The sequence below is a fragment of the Muntiacus reevesi genome, chromosome 8 (assembly GCF_963930625.1).
Source record: "Muntiacus reevesi chromosome 8, mMunRee1.1, whole genome shotgun sequence".
Classification (NCBI taxonomy): Eukaryota; Metazoa; Chordata; class Mammalia; order Artiodactyla; family Cervidae; genus Muntiacus; species Muntiacus reevesi.
Genome location: NC_089256.1, coordinates 75,047,458 through 75,061,785, shown reverse-complemented (window position 1 = coordinate 75,061,785; position 14,328 = coordinate 75,047,458). Strand labels below are relative to the sequence as shown.

The following is a 14,328-nucleotide window of genomic DNA, read 5'->3' as shown; positions in this document are numbered from 1 at the left end:
TAGGGGGGAGGGGATGTTATTTGTTTTATCATGTGAATAGCAAATGACAAACTATGTCTGAGACAGTTTCATCTTCGGGTGAAGGAAGTAACTTATCAGCCAGACGACACCCCCTCAAAGTCCGCTTAGGCACCGTTCACAAAGCCAGTCTCTGGGTAATGCCAGTTGGCATTCATCTTAAAACAGCAGAGCATAACTTTGGTATAAAAGTGGAACTTGACTTAAAAACAAAGCAAAGAAAATGGCCAAAGCCAATAATAATTTTAACATCAAAAGAGGTCATAGAAAATGCGGACAGAAATCCTTCTAAAGGAAGAGCAAATTAACGAATTACCTGACACTTGATGCAAACATGTTTAAAAAGTAGAAAGAGACTAAGATACTATATTCTGCTTTTATGTAGTTGATCTCCCCTGCTTTTTTGCACAAATTGCATTAATTGAATGATGCAGGCATGCTTTTTTTCCCTAAAAGCCAAAGAAAATAACTTGATAATCGAGCCTATAATAAGCCTGCAATAATAATACTGTTGCAGTGTCCCAGGAGGCTGATAGCACCATGACTTGGGCCCAAGGAGAGGGAGGGCGGGTGTGCCACTCAGCCATGATGGTCCTGGAAGCAGTTAAAACTTTATAAGGTAAAGCATAAACGAGAACAATGCCTATTCCAGCTGAAAACACTGTAGGATCTTGCTGCTGTTCCTCAACCACAGGGAGCTGGCAGCATCCCTTCAGGGAATTCTGACTATGCATTCTCCGAGGGGCACTCTTTCTTCTAGGTCTTACTTCTTCAAAATATACATTGGGCATTAGATAATCTCTTATCGACACATTTCGCTTTCTTTAGAGTGAACGGCAGACTTCTCTTGGTCTACTTACTAAATACCAGCTGTCAAGGGCCTGTTTAAAAATGAAAGGACTTATCACCTTGTGTAAATGACAAGATTAATAATGTCTTGGGTTCCTGAGAACTTTATTCCACTTGTAGACCATGTTAGGGCAGGCCAGGAGCTTGAATAAAAGTGTGTTCCTTTCTGTGGTGCAGAATACACACATAGCTATAAAACATTACCCCAAAGTACATGCCCAGATCGCTCTTGGAATCATGAGAGGAAAGGTAAGTCTTGTGTCAGTCGAAAAGTTCACTTTCACGAATAGGACCTTAGCGATCTGTCTGATTACAACCAAAATGATTTCACCATGAAGAAGTATCAGAGGAAAACTTGTGTCCAGAGAGCTATTTCATAAGTACACTAAGCTCGTGAACATGTCCGAGATAAGAGCTGGCCTAATGCGAAGGTGCTAGGGGCCGGGCGTGGGTTGTGGGTCCTCTTGCCTTTCATCTAGGTGATGGGTATGGCAACATGGAGGTCTGAGGAAGCTTCTCCAAGAACGCAGGCAAAGGTGGGAGTAGGGTGAGACCAAACCTAACGCAACATGCTCTACCCATCCATCAGCATGGGTGTAAAAGTAAGGAATCGACAAGACGTCAAAGAAAAGGACATCAGAGAATCCAGATTTTTTAAAAAGACAAAACACTCAGTAAATCATCTAGGTGTTTGGTATACCTGACATTAGACATACGAATGCTTTCACTTGTAATGAAACTTCTAAATAATTGATAAATGATTTTCATGCTTCCTCTGCACATTTGGTCCTCTTGAGGACCTCTTCTGGAAAGACCTTTCATCGTCCAACATTCTGCCTCTGCTCCTGCCCTGAGCTACTTCCAGTGCCAGGTCTGTACCCACAACCAGGAACAATTCAGACCGTTAAAGTACAAAAATACTTACTGAAGCATTGTCTCTCTCAGTAAATATTTCCAGCTAAAAGCTGTGCCATAGCAGTGCAGCTATGTAACAGTGTAAAGAAACTTTATGGAATAAGGGAAAAGATCATTAGGATTTCAAGGATAAAGAACCTTGGGTGTTTTTACTGGATCTACTCTTTTATGACTAGAGTGTGACTTAATTTACTAGTGTCTTTGGTGAAGCCATCATTCACAAAGGTAAATTACTATAGTTAATATACTATTTTCAGGGGGGAATAAGGATATTAGTCAGAAGCTGCAGCTACTTAGAAATTATGGTTTATCAAGGATGCCAGTGTTTTCAGAATTTCTATCTCCAAAACAAGTCACTGCAACAATTCTGAAAACATGCAATGAAAAAGATATCTAAAAACAACAAACTTGAGTCTTTTAGGGAGCCCTGTCAAGAAAGAAAGCTGCCGCAAAGCTCACTCTGGCTTGGGAAAAAAAATCTGCAATAAAACAACTTGCAGAATTCTATTGGAAGATTTAAACTCAGGAAAATCCCCTCAAATAAAATGCTTGTAGAGAGGTATTAGGAAAACGTTCACTGAATAGCCTTTGTTTTTATGATACAAAACAGATTACATCCTTTATCAACTTTACCTGAAAATCAAAATCCAGGCTGTTTCTAAGTACTTCATCACCCCCAAACAAAACAAATATGAGTTTTATCCAGAATGCATGTTCTGACTGTACCACTATTAGCAAACTGCATTATCATCTTCAGCAGACACACTCTTTCTGCTTTACAAAACTCCTTCACATCATTATAAAACTGATCCAAATTGACTAAACTTGATCTTTAATAATAGAATTTCTAAAAATGCATATCTTTGCAAAAGTAAAGATATGTAATTTATACCCTCTTTTTTATTTTAGGTCATCTTTCTTCACTAGGTAACCTAATTATCACAGTGTCTAGCTTGCAGTTGAAAGATTCCTCCAAAATTCTTCTTTTTTATAGTCCTGGACTTATTTAAAATTCATTTTATAAACTTGAGCTCTATCTAAGAATCAGAGCAAAGAGAAACACTTTTTACAGTTTCTGGTCGAGTGCTTCATTTGCTTTTGTGTTGGGCAGGTGAGTTGATGTTGTTCATGTTTCATAATTACTCCTGATCTAGGGTGTCTCTTTATACCTGGATATTAAATATCTCACACAATGGGAGCGTTCATTAAGTGATGAGTTATGCTTATTCACCATTTGGCAGCTCTTATTCCTCACGGAAAAGAGTGAAAAAATAGACCTAGAGAATCTCTTTAGTCAGCTCTTTTATCATTCACATTTCAAAGCTGACTGGAATTGCCAGTCTTAAATGACTTTTAGAAAAGATACATATAGACTTAAAGATGAGTATGTTTATAATATATACATACACTATTTTGGTGTCTGCTCTCTTTTGTAAACTGGGTTAAGTATGATTGTATGCATATATGCCTATCACACAAATCTGACTTTTACTTCTGACTTTCCTCTCTTGTTTATGGGTGAACTTACTTGACCATATAATGTCAATTTCACAACTATGTTATTTGATATGCACTCTGTTACCATTTTAGATTTCTGCCAGCATAATACATAAGTTTAAAATGAGAACTTACAGAAATAATAGTATATGTCTAATATCGGTCTTTTATGATTTTCCTAATTAGCTAGTTTCCCTGATTCTTCAGTTAAAATACATAAACATGTTATTCATTAAGATATGAGACCAGCATATTTTCTTTTGAAAGCAATGCATTTTACAATGTGAACCTCAAAAGTAACCACATGAAAATTATAAATGCCTACTCTAATAAGCAAACTAATTCATACTTATGAATAACAAAATAGTTTCCCTTTTTAATGTAATCACAACTCCCAAGGACAAAAGCATATTTATAAAAAAAAAATTAGACATAAATATTAAATGAAAAAAATACATTATCCACAAGTCTCATTCTTCAACCATCTTTTCACCAGTCCTACAACAGTTTTGTCTATTTAAGGAAATAGCTCTTATTGTCAGTAAATATGAATACCAAATAATTATTATGATATAATTATATTATTTCATCTTAAAACTGCCTTTTGAGGAGTTCAAGTTACTTTTTAAAGAAACATCACATACACAATTCATCCATTTATAATACCTATGTATTTCCTACATCGACAAAATAGTCAGTGCTCAAAAAATGTTTGTTGTTGATGGTGACAGTAACTCATATGATAGACTTGGGATATTTTCCATTCATAATCAATAGGTAATTTAATAATGATCTACTTTGTTCCAATAATGCCTCTTGTTTTCTTACGGCAAAGGGAAAAAACAATTGATTGGTTTATTACTTTTGATATATGTTGAAGATTTTTAAATAATTCCCATTTAAAGTGAATTTTATAATTTACTACCTCTTATACAGGTTAGTCAGTAAAAATTATCTGGTAGCTGGTAAAATGCCAAAGAATAATCTCATAACAATGACTGAAATAGAGTCATAGACCATATGATGCTAGCATTACTTACCAGCTTTCAATTGGAAACATCTAATTTAAACTTTTCTTTTTCTTGGTGGTGATTTTTATAGTAGATTTGCCAAGCAACCAATTTAATATGATCTTTGAAACATACTTGATTTAGGTAACCATTGGTTTAAAAGAAATAAATGATGATAGTATAATTATATTCTAACCCAATGATGTTTATAAAACACAAATTAACAGCTTGAACTTCTTGTTGTTTTAGGTATTATCATACTAAGTTACAAGATTCATAACCTTACTTTATTGAGTGCAAAATATGTTTCATGATATTTTCATGATCTTGTTTCATAGTCATTGTTATTAAAGTTAACCTCATTGCATGAGCTTCCATAAAGCAATTTCCAGCAGTGATACTTTCAAACTATTCACATCAACAACAGAAAATGTATTTGATTAATCTAAAAGTGTCTCTTGTTTATAATTAAGCAAACCAAATGCATAATCAGATAAGTGCACACATAGATCATACATCTATATCTACCTACTATTTAAAATAAAATCTATATATTTCAAGTGTATCACTTGCAATTTCTGCAAAAATTCAGTGTTCTTGATTAGTTCAGTACTTTGTGTGAATGACTCCTTATTATGAAGGCAAAGAAAAACTGGTAAAGAATACCTATAAATAAGTAGTATTCAGTTTTTAAATCATTCAGTCATACACAGACTACTAGAGCATTTCTGAAGTTTTACTAGCACAAAGTAAAGAAACTACCCAAAAAAGAAGTACTGAAAGAAAGTAATACTGAAAATTACTTTATTCTGCATCTTATATTTGGGCATTACCTTTCACCATATCAAAAAACAGGCCACAAGGGTCTACTGCAACTCACTGTTATTTTTATTCTTCAGGCTTCACTGATACTTTAGTGCTCTCCAAGAAAGACAAGAAAATCTTTACAACATACCTGATCATTTATCTGGCATGCAACGAGGTTGTGCTGATCATAACAGCCAGCGAACCTGATGTACTTGAGCCAGCTTCCTACATCTGGTTGACTAGCATCTATGCAGAACTTCACATTGCAAAACTCATCTAAGATCTAGAAAGAAGAAGATGAGAACAATCGATTTCTATATCAGTTCATTCATTAGAATAATTAATTGCTTGAAAATATTTTATTCAAATGTATGTTTCCTACTTCGAATCCTTATGAGAAAAGAAGTCAGACATCATGCACATTAATACAGAAGGAATAATAGTAAGTTATCTTAGAGGTGGCAGCGGTACTGCTTTTAAAGGAACAAAGCAATTGTAAATTACTACAGAAACTGATCAATTGGCTTCAAAAATGTCAGATTCCTTATTTTGCATAAAAGAGTGCTATTTTGTCCAATGTGATTTTTACAAAAAAAATATTGAACACCATATATTAACATAATATTTCTAAACTGTAGAAGTCAATATTTTATGTTAAGATAGTCTTCCCTTGTAAGTATATACTTTCACATTTTTGTACTTTAATGCAATTTAAAACTTAAATCTAAATATTGTCAAATTCCTTTTTAGTTTGTATTGCACTACAATGAAACAAATCACACCCTTATCTGAAGAAGAGAGCAAGATTTGTCTCATTGATGCTACTGACCAAAGAAAAACAAATGAAAATAAATAATTGGTAAACACTTGTGCAAAATATGTCAACCTAAAGTTTTAGGTACACTATGCCAATGCATATTTCAGTTTAATGTTTTGTAAGTTAAACACCAAAACTGGCTTGTGAACAAGTAAAAAATATATACAAATATTGTAATAAATTGCCATCATTATATATGGTTATGTATTGTTATTTTTCATGAGATTTTACATTTGACCTATGTTAAATATTAATCACTACTCAGGATACCTATTAAACTAAAACTGAAATGGGAAATGTCCATTTTTAAAGTTGTGTCTACTTAAAGGAGGCTATTCAGATTCACTAGCAGCAATGTTGTTAAACACCAATATTAAAAGCTGCAGAGTTGTTGACCTGATGGTGAATAACTAGAAAGTCTGGTAATGTTAATGTCAATCAGTTAACCCAAACTTGAGGACGTTTCCTATCAAAGACTAAACACTATAGTCCAGAACATTAATTGATGAATTAAATAACCCCCTCCCCCTCAGAACTCTGCTGTATCTATACCTGTAAAAGTTAAAACTAAACTCTGGTGTGTATAGACCAAAAGTAATTTTGCACAGAATTCAGGTAATCACTCAGTTACAGATTCAAGTGGTTAACTCACCACAAACTTCAAGAAGCCCAGTGCTCTGAGGGCCCTAGTCAAGAGGCATTATGAATATGCCTTTGGCCATGAGGCAATTAAAGGGCAGTAAGTAGTCCCATAATTTTAAAAAGAAAAATTGAAACATAAGATAGGAGTAATAATTGCTACACACACACATACACATCCACACACATCAAGTCTTTTTCAAGGACACCTCTCACACTAAGAACAACACAAAATCTATATTAAATAGCCTCTCTAGTGAGAACAGATTTGAACAATTTCTCATTGATAAAATTACAAACTTTAAGCTGTTTTCTTCAACTCTCAATGCTGAGCAGCTTAAATGGCAACTTGAGATTCACCCTCTCCTCAGATGTCTGGAAGTATTATAAATAATAACAGCAATACACACTTTAAAATAGTAAAAGGTTGGGATTGTTGTTTTGTTTTTTGGTTTGTTTGATTTCTGGTTGATCTTTGTTGTTTATTTTCTTCACTAGCGGGAGGAAAAAAAAAGCAGTTCTACTGACACACTAGAGAAATATTTAATGAAGGAAATAGGGTGAAGTCAGTGAAATGCAACACCAGTTCCATTTCATATTTGCAGAAAGACGTGGAAAACTTGTTAATTTCAAAGTCAAAAATCATCTATCCCCCTAGCTTTCCAGCATTCCCTTTTTGCGAGGGCAGAGAGTTAAGTATTGCATATACTGCACATAAAAATACTAGGTGTAATTTTACTCCGTGTTAACATTATTGCCATTGCCACTGTCAACAGTGAAATTAATTTAAAAACAGGTTCATTTCCAAAGAATGTCTTTTTACATATATGTAATATGATTATTCAAATATTTCACCAACATATTAACTTTCTTATTCCCTGTATTCTTGCCCCAAGACAAAAGCTTAACTTTCTCCAGAAACCTTCCCCCCCCCCCCACCCCGCCCCCGACCCCGGGTGAATTATTCGCTTTTGATTTGCTAACAGAACTGCATTTGTCTCCCAAATGTCTTAATCGTCTCGGAAATCTTGAATAAAATAATGTAACAACACATCTTCCGTCATTTCATCTAACACACTCCTGTGTTTTTAAAAGCTGTCAAGTTCCAAAGATAGCTTAAAAAAAAAAAAAAAAAAAGAATTCCCTTTAGGTGGACTTTAGAGAAAGGCCCTTTCAAAAAACCAACAGCGAAAGAAAAAAAAAAAAAAAATCCCCACAACCTAGCCAAAGGGTCCGAATGTGACTTGCTCGCGAAGCAGCACGCGAGGTTGGACAGCAAAGCTGCAACTTGGCAAGGTGGGACTCGGCCGAAAGCGGCTCCAAAGTCGCGTGGCCGGTGCCAGGAATTCAGATTTTGGCAACCCCACCTTCTGCGTCCCTGATACCGACGGACAGACACACGGAGGGAGGGGAAAGAGGAGAAGAGCGCGAGGAAAGGAGGGCCGACAGCCGGCAGAGAGACCCACCGAAGGCCGGACGACCCACCCCGGAGACGCGTCCAGACCGCACCGGTGCGCAGAAGGAACAAGGAAACCGGCAGTCCCGGCAACGCAGATAAGCCCAGGGCTCGGCGAGACCGCGGGCGAGGAGGAAAAGGCGCCTGGGGGCGGGGGGCGCCCCGAGAGGGGTGCCAAGGCAGGAAACTGTCCCGAGTAACAAACTATGCCCATCGCCAAGACTGTTTTTTTTTAAGTGAGTTCTCTTACCTTAAGATTTCTATGGCCTCAACTCAGCAATAAAAGGCAATCACAGAAGAATTAAAACAAACAAAATAATCGGCAGCCCCCAGCTGTCCTGCACGAAAATCCTTTCATACGATCCCGAGCCACATTTCGAGATGTTTAAAAAAAAAAAAAAACAGCCTCGAGTCTCGATTTCCGAATGGTCTTTGATAACTTTGTCCGTCTCTAGGATCTGCTCGCCAGGACCACGCGTTTCAGATTTATTGTCCGCCAACAGTGTATTTTTAAGACCAGAAATGAAGTCTCCGCTTGTCTGGGTGACCCGAGTTTGGTGTGTTTTGGCTTTTTTCCCCCTTCCTAAATGAGCTCCGAGCTATTCCTTCTGGTTCACATCACCTCCCTCTTTTCTCACTTTCTCTTGCTCTTATCAGCCCGATGTGTAATGAAAGTTATCTGAAACCCACTAAAACTTCTTCCACTTCTCTCTCCCGGTTCCAAAGGGGTGGGGGGGTGGGGAGAGATACAGGCAGGAGGAGGAGAGTTTGAAAAGGTGGGGGGCCTGGGGAGGCGAGGGGAGCTCTAGCCCCCTTTCTGATCCTCCGCTGCGCCTTTCCTGGTCGTAGACCCTCACGGGATCGTCCCCTTTCGCAACTCCTAGCTCAGCCGCCGGGTTTCTATTTCATGAACTGTCTCTTTAAAGAGGATCTGCTCGGCCATCCAGAAAGAACCCGGGGCGAGGGAGAAAGGGAGCTATCTCCCGCCGCCCCAGAGTGATCGGAAGCCAGACGGGCTCCTCTTTCAGTAAATTTTTAAAGTGACAGCAGCCTCCTCTGGCGGGAGAGGTCACAAAAAGGTCGCTAAGACTCAGTCCTATAGGGTTAGACTGATTACGGATGCACCATCCCCCTTAAACATGTAGATTTCTCCGGGTAAACAACCAATGGGGAGATCTCGCCTGGCAGGATTTCTTTCCCCAGGGAAATATCCTCTGTTTAGGTGTCCCGAAAGCACAAGTGTAAGTGTGTGTGTGTGTGTGTGTGTGTGTGTGTGTGTGTGTAAGTGTGTGTGGGGGGGGGATGGGAGTGATGGGGTGGAAAAATGTTTTCGGGGTGTGAGGGTGTGCGCTCCAAGAATGGGGGTGGGTTGCTGGAGGGGGTGAAGATGAGGTTTAAAGAAAGAGACTGTGGCTCATGCTAAATATCATTAGTTTAGAAATTCTCAGGAAACAGTAGCCTAAAAAGTTGGAAAAGACGTTTCCAGTTTTTTGCTAAGTATTTATTATCATTGAAATTCGTACTCTATTCCCTCCATTATCACAGGTTAGCAGAAGAGCATGCTACTTTTTAAATCATATTTTTCTCAGAAGGGCTTTAAAAATCCGAAACATTATTTGCATATAACCTCCCCAGATAGCCTATTATGGGCCGAGAGAGGTTGACGATTGTTTCGTGAGTTTTTGTCATATTCTTTAATACATTAACTAAAACATCATGAACGCCCCAAAGTGGAATTAAGAAATTTTGATAACTCATATTATTTTTTAACTTTTAATCTCATGAATGTTGCTTGAGGGGACAAGTAATACCCGGTGATTAGTGATTTTCTAATATATATGTTCTGTTTTTATCAACACATTCCAGAAACAAGACTGGAAGAAAGACTATAGGGAATGCATGGCAAATAAAAGTGTCTATGGATTTACTTTAGCCAAGCTTAGACATTTTAGTGAAATCCACCGGTTAAATGAAAATAAACGCTTTTTTATCACAAACTCCATTCATAAAAACAAATGGGCAAAATCCAACTTAGCTCAACAATGGAAAGTTAAGCAAAGTAAGCGAGTCAAGGAATACTTGAGGGGGCGGGGTGAAGGGAGGATGGAAAGCGCATTTATGTTCCACCTCATCTGCACACGGAGAGACGGTACAAGTCCCTTTTTGTTTTCTCCAAGTGCAAATAGACGTGTAAATCTAGTCAATCTATATTTCCCCAAAATGCTGATTTAAAAACAAAAATAGTAACAAAAGGGAGGGATGTGGGGAGGGGGAGAAAATGACATGAGGTGGTGACTAATTCGTTTCGGTGGCCTGTTATCTGTGACATTGAACTGTTATTTCAGATAATGGCCATTGTTTGAGGGAAAATCGCACAGCAGTGGTAGGTAGGACAGGAAAAATCCTTTGTAAATAACCTGAAACCCGGTCAGATATTCCCATAGAGTTCGGCGCTTGAGAACCTTTAAGAGCTCCCGGTTTGCTGCCATTGATTTCCTGCCCTTCCTCAACTTGCCCATTGTAGGAGACTTTTTTTTTTTTTTAATTTAGCCATAAATTGGACCGGCTCGAGCTATGAGCTGTTCTATTTTCTTCCTGTCAGGATGAGGGATTTGTTTTATGATGCATTGTGTATTAAATACAAGTAATCTGGGGAACCGATTGCTTCAGACAGTGCGGCCTGATCAGGGGGTCTGAGAGAGCTCAACGCCCCAGACCCCCGCCCTAGCCTCTGGCCCCCGCCGCCTTGCCCTTCACAAAGCTGCTCTGAAAAGGAGGAAATGGTGGTGGATAAACAAAAGTTCGTATGGGATCAGTGGCAGCTCCTGGCTAAATTAGGATTTCGTGGAAAGGGCCTCCGAGTTTTTCCCCTTATATTGGGTTCGGGTGGGGGAGGCGGGGCGACTTTCAAGGTCTGGGTACTTGCAGATGCGCCAGCCCGCCGGTAGATGGCGCTGTGACCCGGATTAAGTCGCGGCGTCTGCGGCCTCCAGCCACCCAGGTGAACAGGCTGCCGACCGCCGGGCGCGTGCAGCTGGGCTCTGCCCTCCGCCTCGCGCGCGATCCCAAGCCTTCCGGAGCCTCCAGCCCGTACCCGTGCACCCTGCAGTCCAGACCGGCAGACAGCAGCTTGAGCTCAGGCTATTTCTGTGCATCAAATTCGCGTTCCCAGACAAAGCCAAAAGAGTTGACACTTTCTCTCTGAGTCCTTGAAAGATTGATCTGGAGAGTTAGGCGATTATTTAGCCTCATCATTATTATTTTATTAATATCATCATCAGTCTTGTTCTCCACTGAATAACTTGGGAGAAAGACTGAAAGGCCTGGGCAAACATCAAATCTCAATTTTACTTCTCTCTCTCCTTCCCCCACCCACCCCTCCCCTCTGATTATAATACCTCCACGAAAAGGCAGTCACCTCGCTTTTTCCTGACGACACAACTTGAAGTTTAAAAATGGGGTCCTGAAATGCGAGAGTAGCTAGAAGAGCCTTAATTCTCATGAAAGGAGCCTCTGGCTACTTCAGTAATAACCCTTTAGGAGAAGACCCCGTCCTGCCTCTCCTGATCAGAAGTGACCTGGAGAGAGAGGAGCCGGAGGGCCCGGAGGAAAAGGTATTTTCAGGGGGGCTTGCTTTTCTCCCCGTTAACTCGCTCTCCATCAGGAGGTTTCTAAAACAATAAATAAATATAAGGAGACAAATACCACCACCAATTTCCTTGATTCCTTGGGATTTCTGGTGAAATCTGTTTACAGTAGTTCCCAGTTACAAATTAATCTGCAAAAGCTGCTGTCTGCTCAGCGGTAATCAGTAACATGCGGGTTCTGCAGTGTTTAGCGTTGCCCTTGAAATGGGCTATTAAAAATAATGGTTTTACTATAATCTCAAACCAGCTTTAATTTGCAAACATGTATCAGCACAGATGATCTAAATATTAAGGGGACAGAATAGAACATACAACAAATGTACCGCTTAAAAGCAGGGAGTGATTTGTCACACACAGAGTGACTTGTCGGCAATGCTTTTAAAAAAGAATCATATTTTCAGAACGTTTTCCCAAAAAGACTGATTGATTTTTCTGCCCTGTTCTATTAATTGTTGTTTACCAGGGAAAAGGCATTGGAAGATACGAGGTTGGAGTGTGACTTGATCGATTTTCTGGGAGCTGCAAAGATCCACCTTTGGCTGATGGAAGGGTTGGCGTGGGAGAGGTTAGTGTGTTTTCTTCCTGGTCTGAAAAGGGCATAAACCCTCCTCAGGCCCCTTCCTTCCTCCCCCCATCTGCGTGGACTGCAGAATCTTGAAAAGACTCAAAGATTGCCAATAAGGCCACTGGCTCTGCCTTCATTGTGTAACTGTTTATTTAAAATAAGTCAATATATTAGTTAAAGCAGTAAGAAGTTAGTGCTCCAGTATTCAAGTGATTCCCACAAGACTGTAAGCTGATGCCTCTTTTAAGCCTTAAACTTCATGGTTGTCCCTGAAGTAAAAGTTCTGCTAATGGAGACCCTATGGGCATGGTACATTCCAGCACATCATTAAAGGAAAGAAAAGCAGTCCAGCCAAAGCCAGATGAAATGACTGCACTGTCCACTTTTAATAGGCTTCCTGTGGACAAACAGCCCTGTAACACTCTGCAGAGGACAATATTTAAAAACAAGACAACTTGCTGGCAGTTTTCAATACCATAAAGTTAATAAAGTATGTTCCCATTCACCCTGACATTATGTTTTTAGTTTATAGAGGAAGGCACTTTATAACCTCAGCCTAAGTAGAGTTCCCTTAATTCTGCAGTTTTGGCTTTCTTGAGGAGGCTAAATATACACTGAACTCCAAGCCTGACATTTTTGTTTTAACACTGTTTTTTTTCTTTTTTTAAGCTTTTCAAGAACATACAAGTGCATTTTTACATTGCTCAAGTGCAGTTTCATTCATGGAGATCCTGTTAAATCCTGCTGCATACAGTTCACGTCAAGAAGCATGAAATAATCTGAGAAATTGACATTTGGCTGAACAATAACTGCTTGCTAATTAAATTAGCTTCATGTCTGGATATTGATGTGTGTTTAAAAAGAAAATCAATGCTTTCTTTTCCATGTCAGAATAGGATTTTGTAAAATCTTACCTAACTTAACTGAGACAAAGATAAGAAAAAAAATACAAGTGCATCTTTAGGACTCAAGAGACTTCCCACTAATTTACATATAAATATTTCTCCCAATACAGAAGCTCCAATTTGCCTCTCTTCTTTCCTTGCCCCAAATTCTTAACCACCGACAATTTTTTCTCTCAAATCTTTTCATTTAATAGGTAAACCTTGTAATGAAACATCATGTTTAGACAAGACAAACTAGATTGGAAAGCCATGGAATCAAAGAGAATATTTTGTTTAATTTTAATTTATACGTTTTAATCAGAGTAGTCCACAAGCTTGACTCCCTAAACCTGAAAGTGAATTCTGTGATGCTGGGCAGGCAGACCCAGCAAAAGAGTGGTGCACAATAAGAATTTACAAACAAACAGAGCTCTGAGTGTCTGAATGTCAGATCACCAACATACATTATCACCACTGCTAGGGAGAGAGATTTCTGGTTCCTTTTGATGAACTTGGTCTGATTTTTTTCTTTTTAATCTATACGGGTGGGGGGACTGTTTAACAAAGAAAGAAAGAAAAGAAAAGAGGAAATTAAAGGTAAAAAAAATGTAAATAAAAAATTTCCCTTGGTCTGGAAATGGGCCCGACTGAAAGCATGTTAATCTCCACCTCAGTAATTTGGTTCTCCAGGAGAAGACAGAAGCCCTGCTGCTGTGCCCTGCACTTCATAAATCACGTCTTTATGTGGACAAGGTCAGGGCACGTAACCGCTCAGACGTGGGCCTTTGCAGTGGCTCAGGGATTCAGGCATGTTTACTCTCCCGCCCGGCTCTCCGAGGAGCAGTCCAGCACGCTTCTAATTACTTTTGATTATTTTCATTTGCTAGGGTCAGTCTGGCTTGCCAGGACTGCTGGAGGGTTGATTTCCTACAAATCTCTGTGTCTTTGTCGGACGCCCCTGTGTGCGTTCAGAATTAGCACCCCGTTATTGTCCTTCCAGCATGGGATCCAAGATACTGTGATAGAAAAGTTCTCAGAGTGAATCATTACCTACTTCCCTTTTCATTAATTAACTACACAAACATAATCGTCTATTTGATCTTTTAAAAACGCAGATGATGCTCTTAACCATTGAGTATCTCATAAATATAGTTGGGCCAGAATAAATGTGATCTTTTTTTTGGCTTCAACTTTAAATATATTTACTAATGACTAGCAACTCTT

The 14,328-nt window shown here is 39.0% G+C and overlaps 1 protein-coding gene across 13 annotated transcripts in view; it reads right to left on the bottom strand.

Annotated features, from left to right (window-relative positions):
• MECOM (MDS1 and EVI1 complex locus) overlaps positions 1-14,328 on the bottom strand; it is a 614,971-nt gene that overhangs the window by 57,839 nt on the left and 542,804 nt on the right. For 11 of the 13 annotated variants that reach the window (XM_065943617.1, XM_065943614.1, XM_065943616.1 and 8 more), the window contains one exon: positions 5,245-5,379. In XM_065943617.1, coding sequence (XP_065799689.1) covers positions 5,245-5,379 — 135 coding nt within the window. Of the gene's footprint in view, positions 1-5,244; positions 5,380-8,018; positions 8,099-8,258; positions 8,749-14,328 lie in introns of those variants that run through there. The other 2 variants (XM_065943620.1, XM_065943621.1) reach the window with 2 other exon arrangements.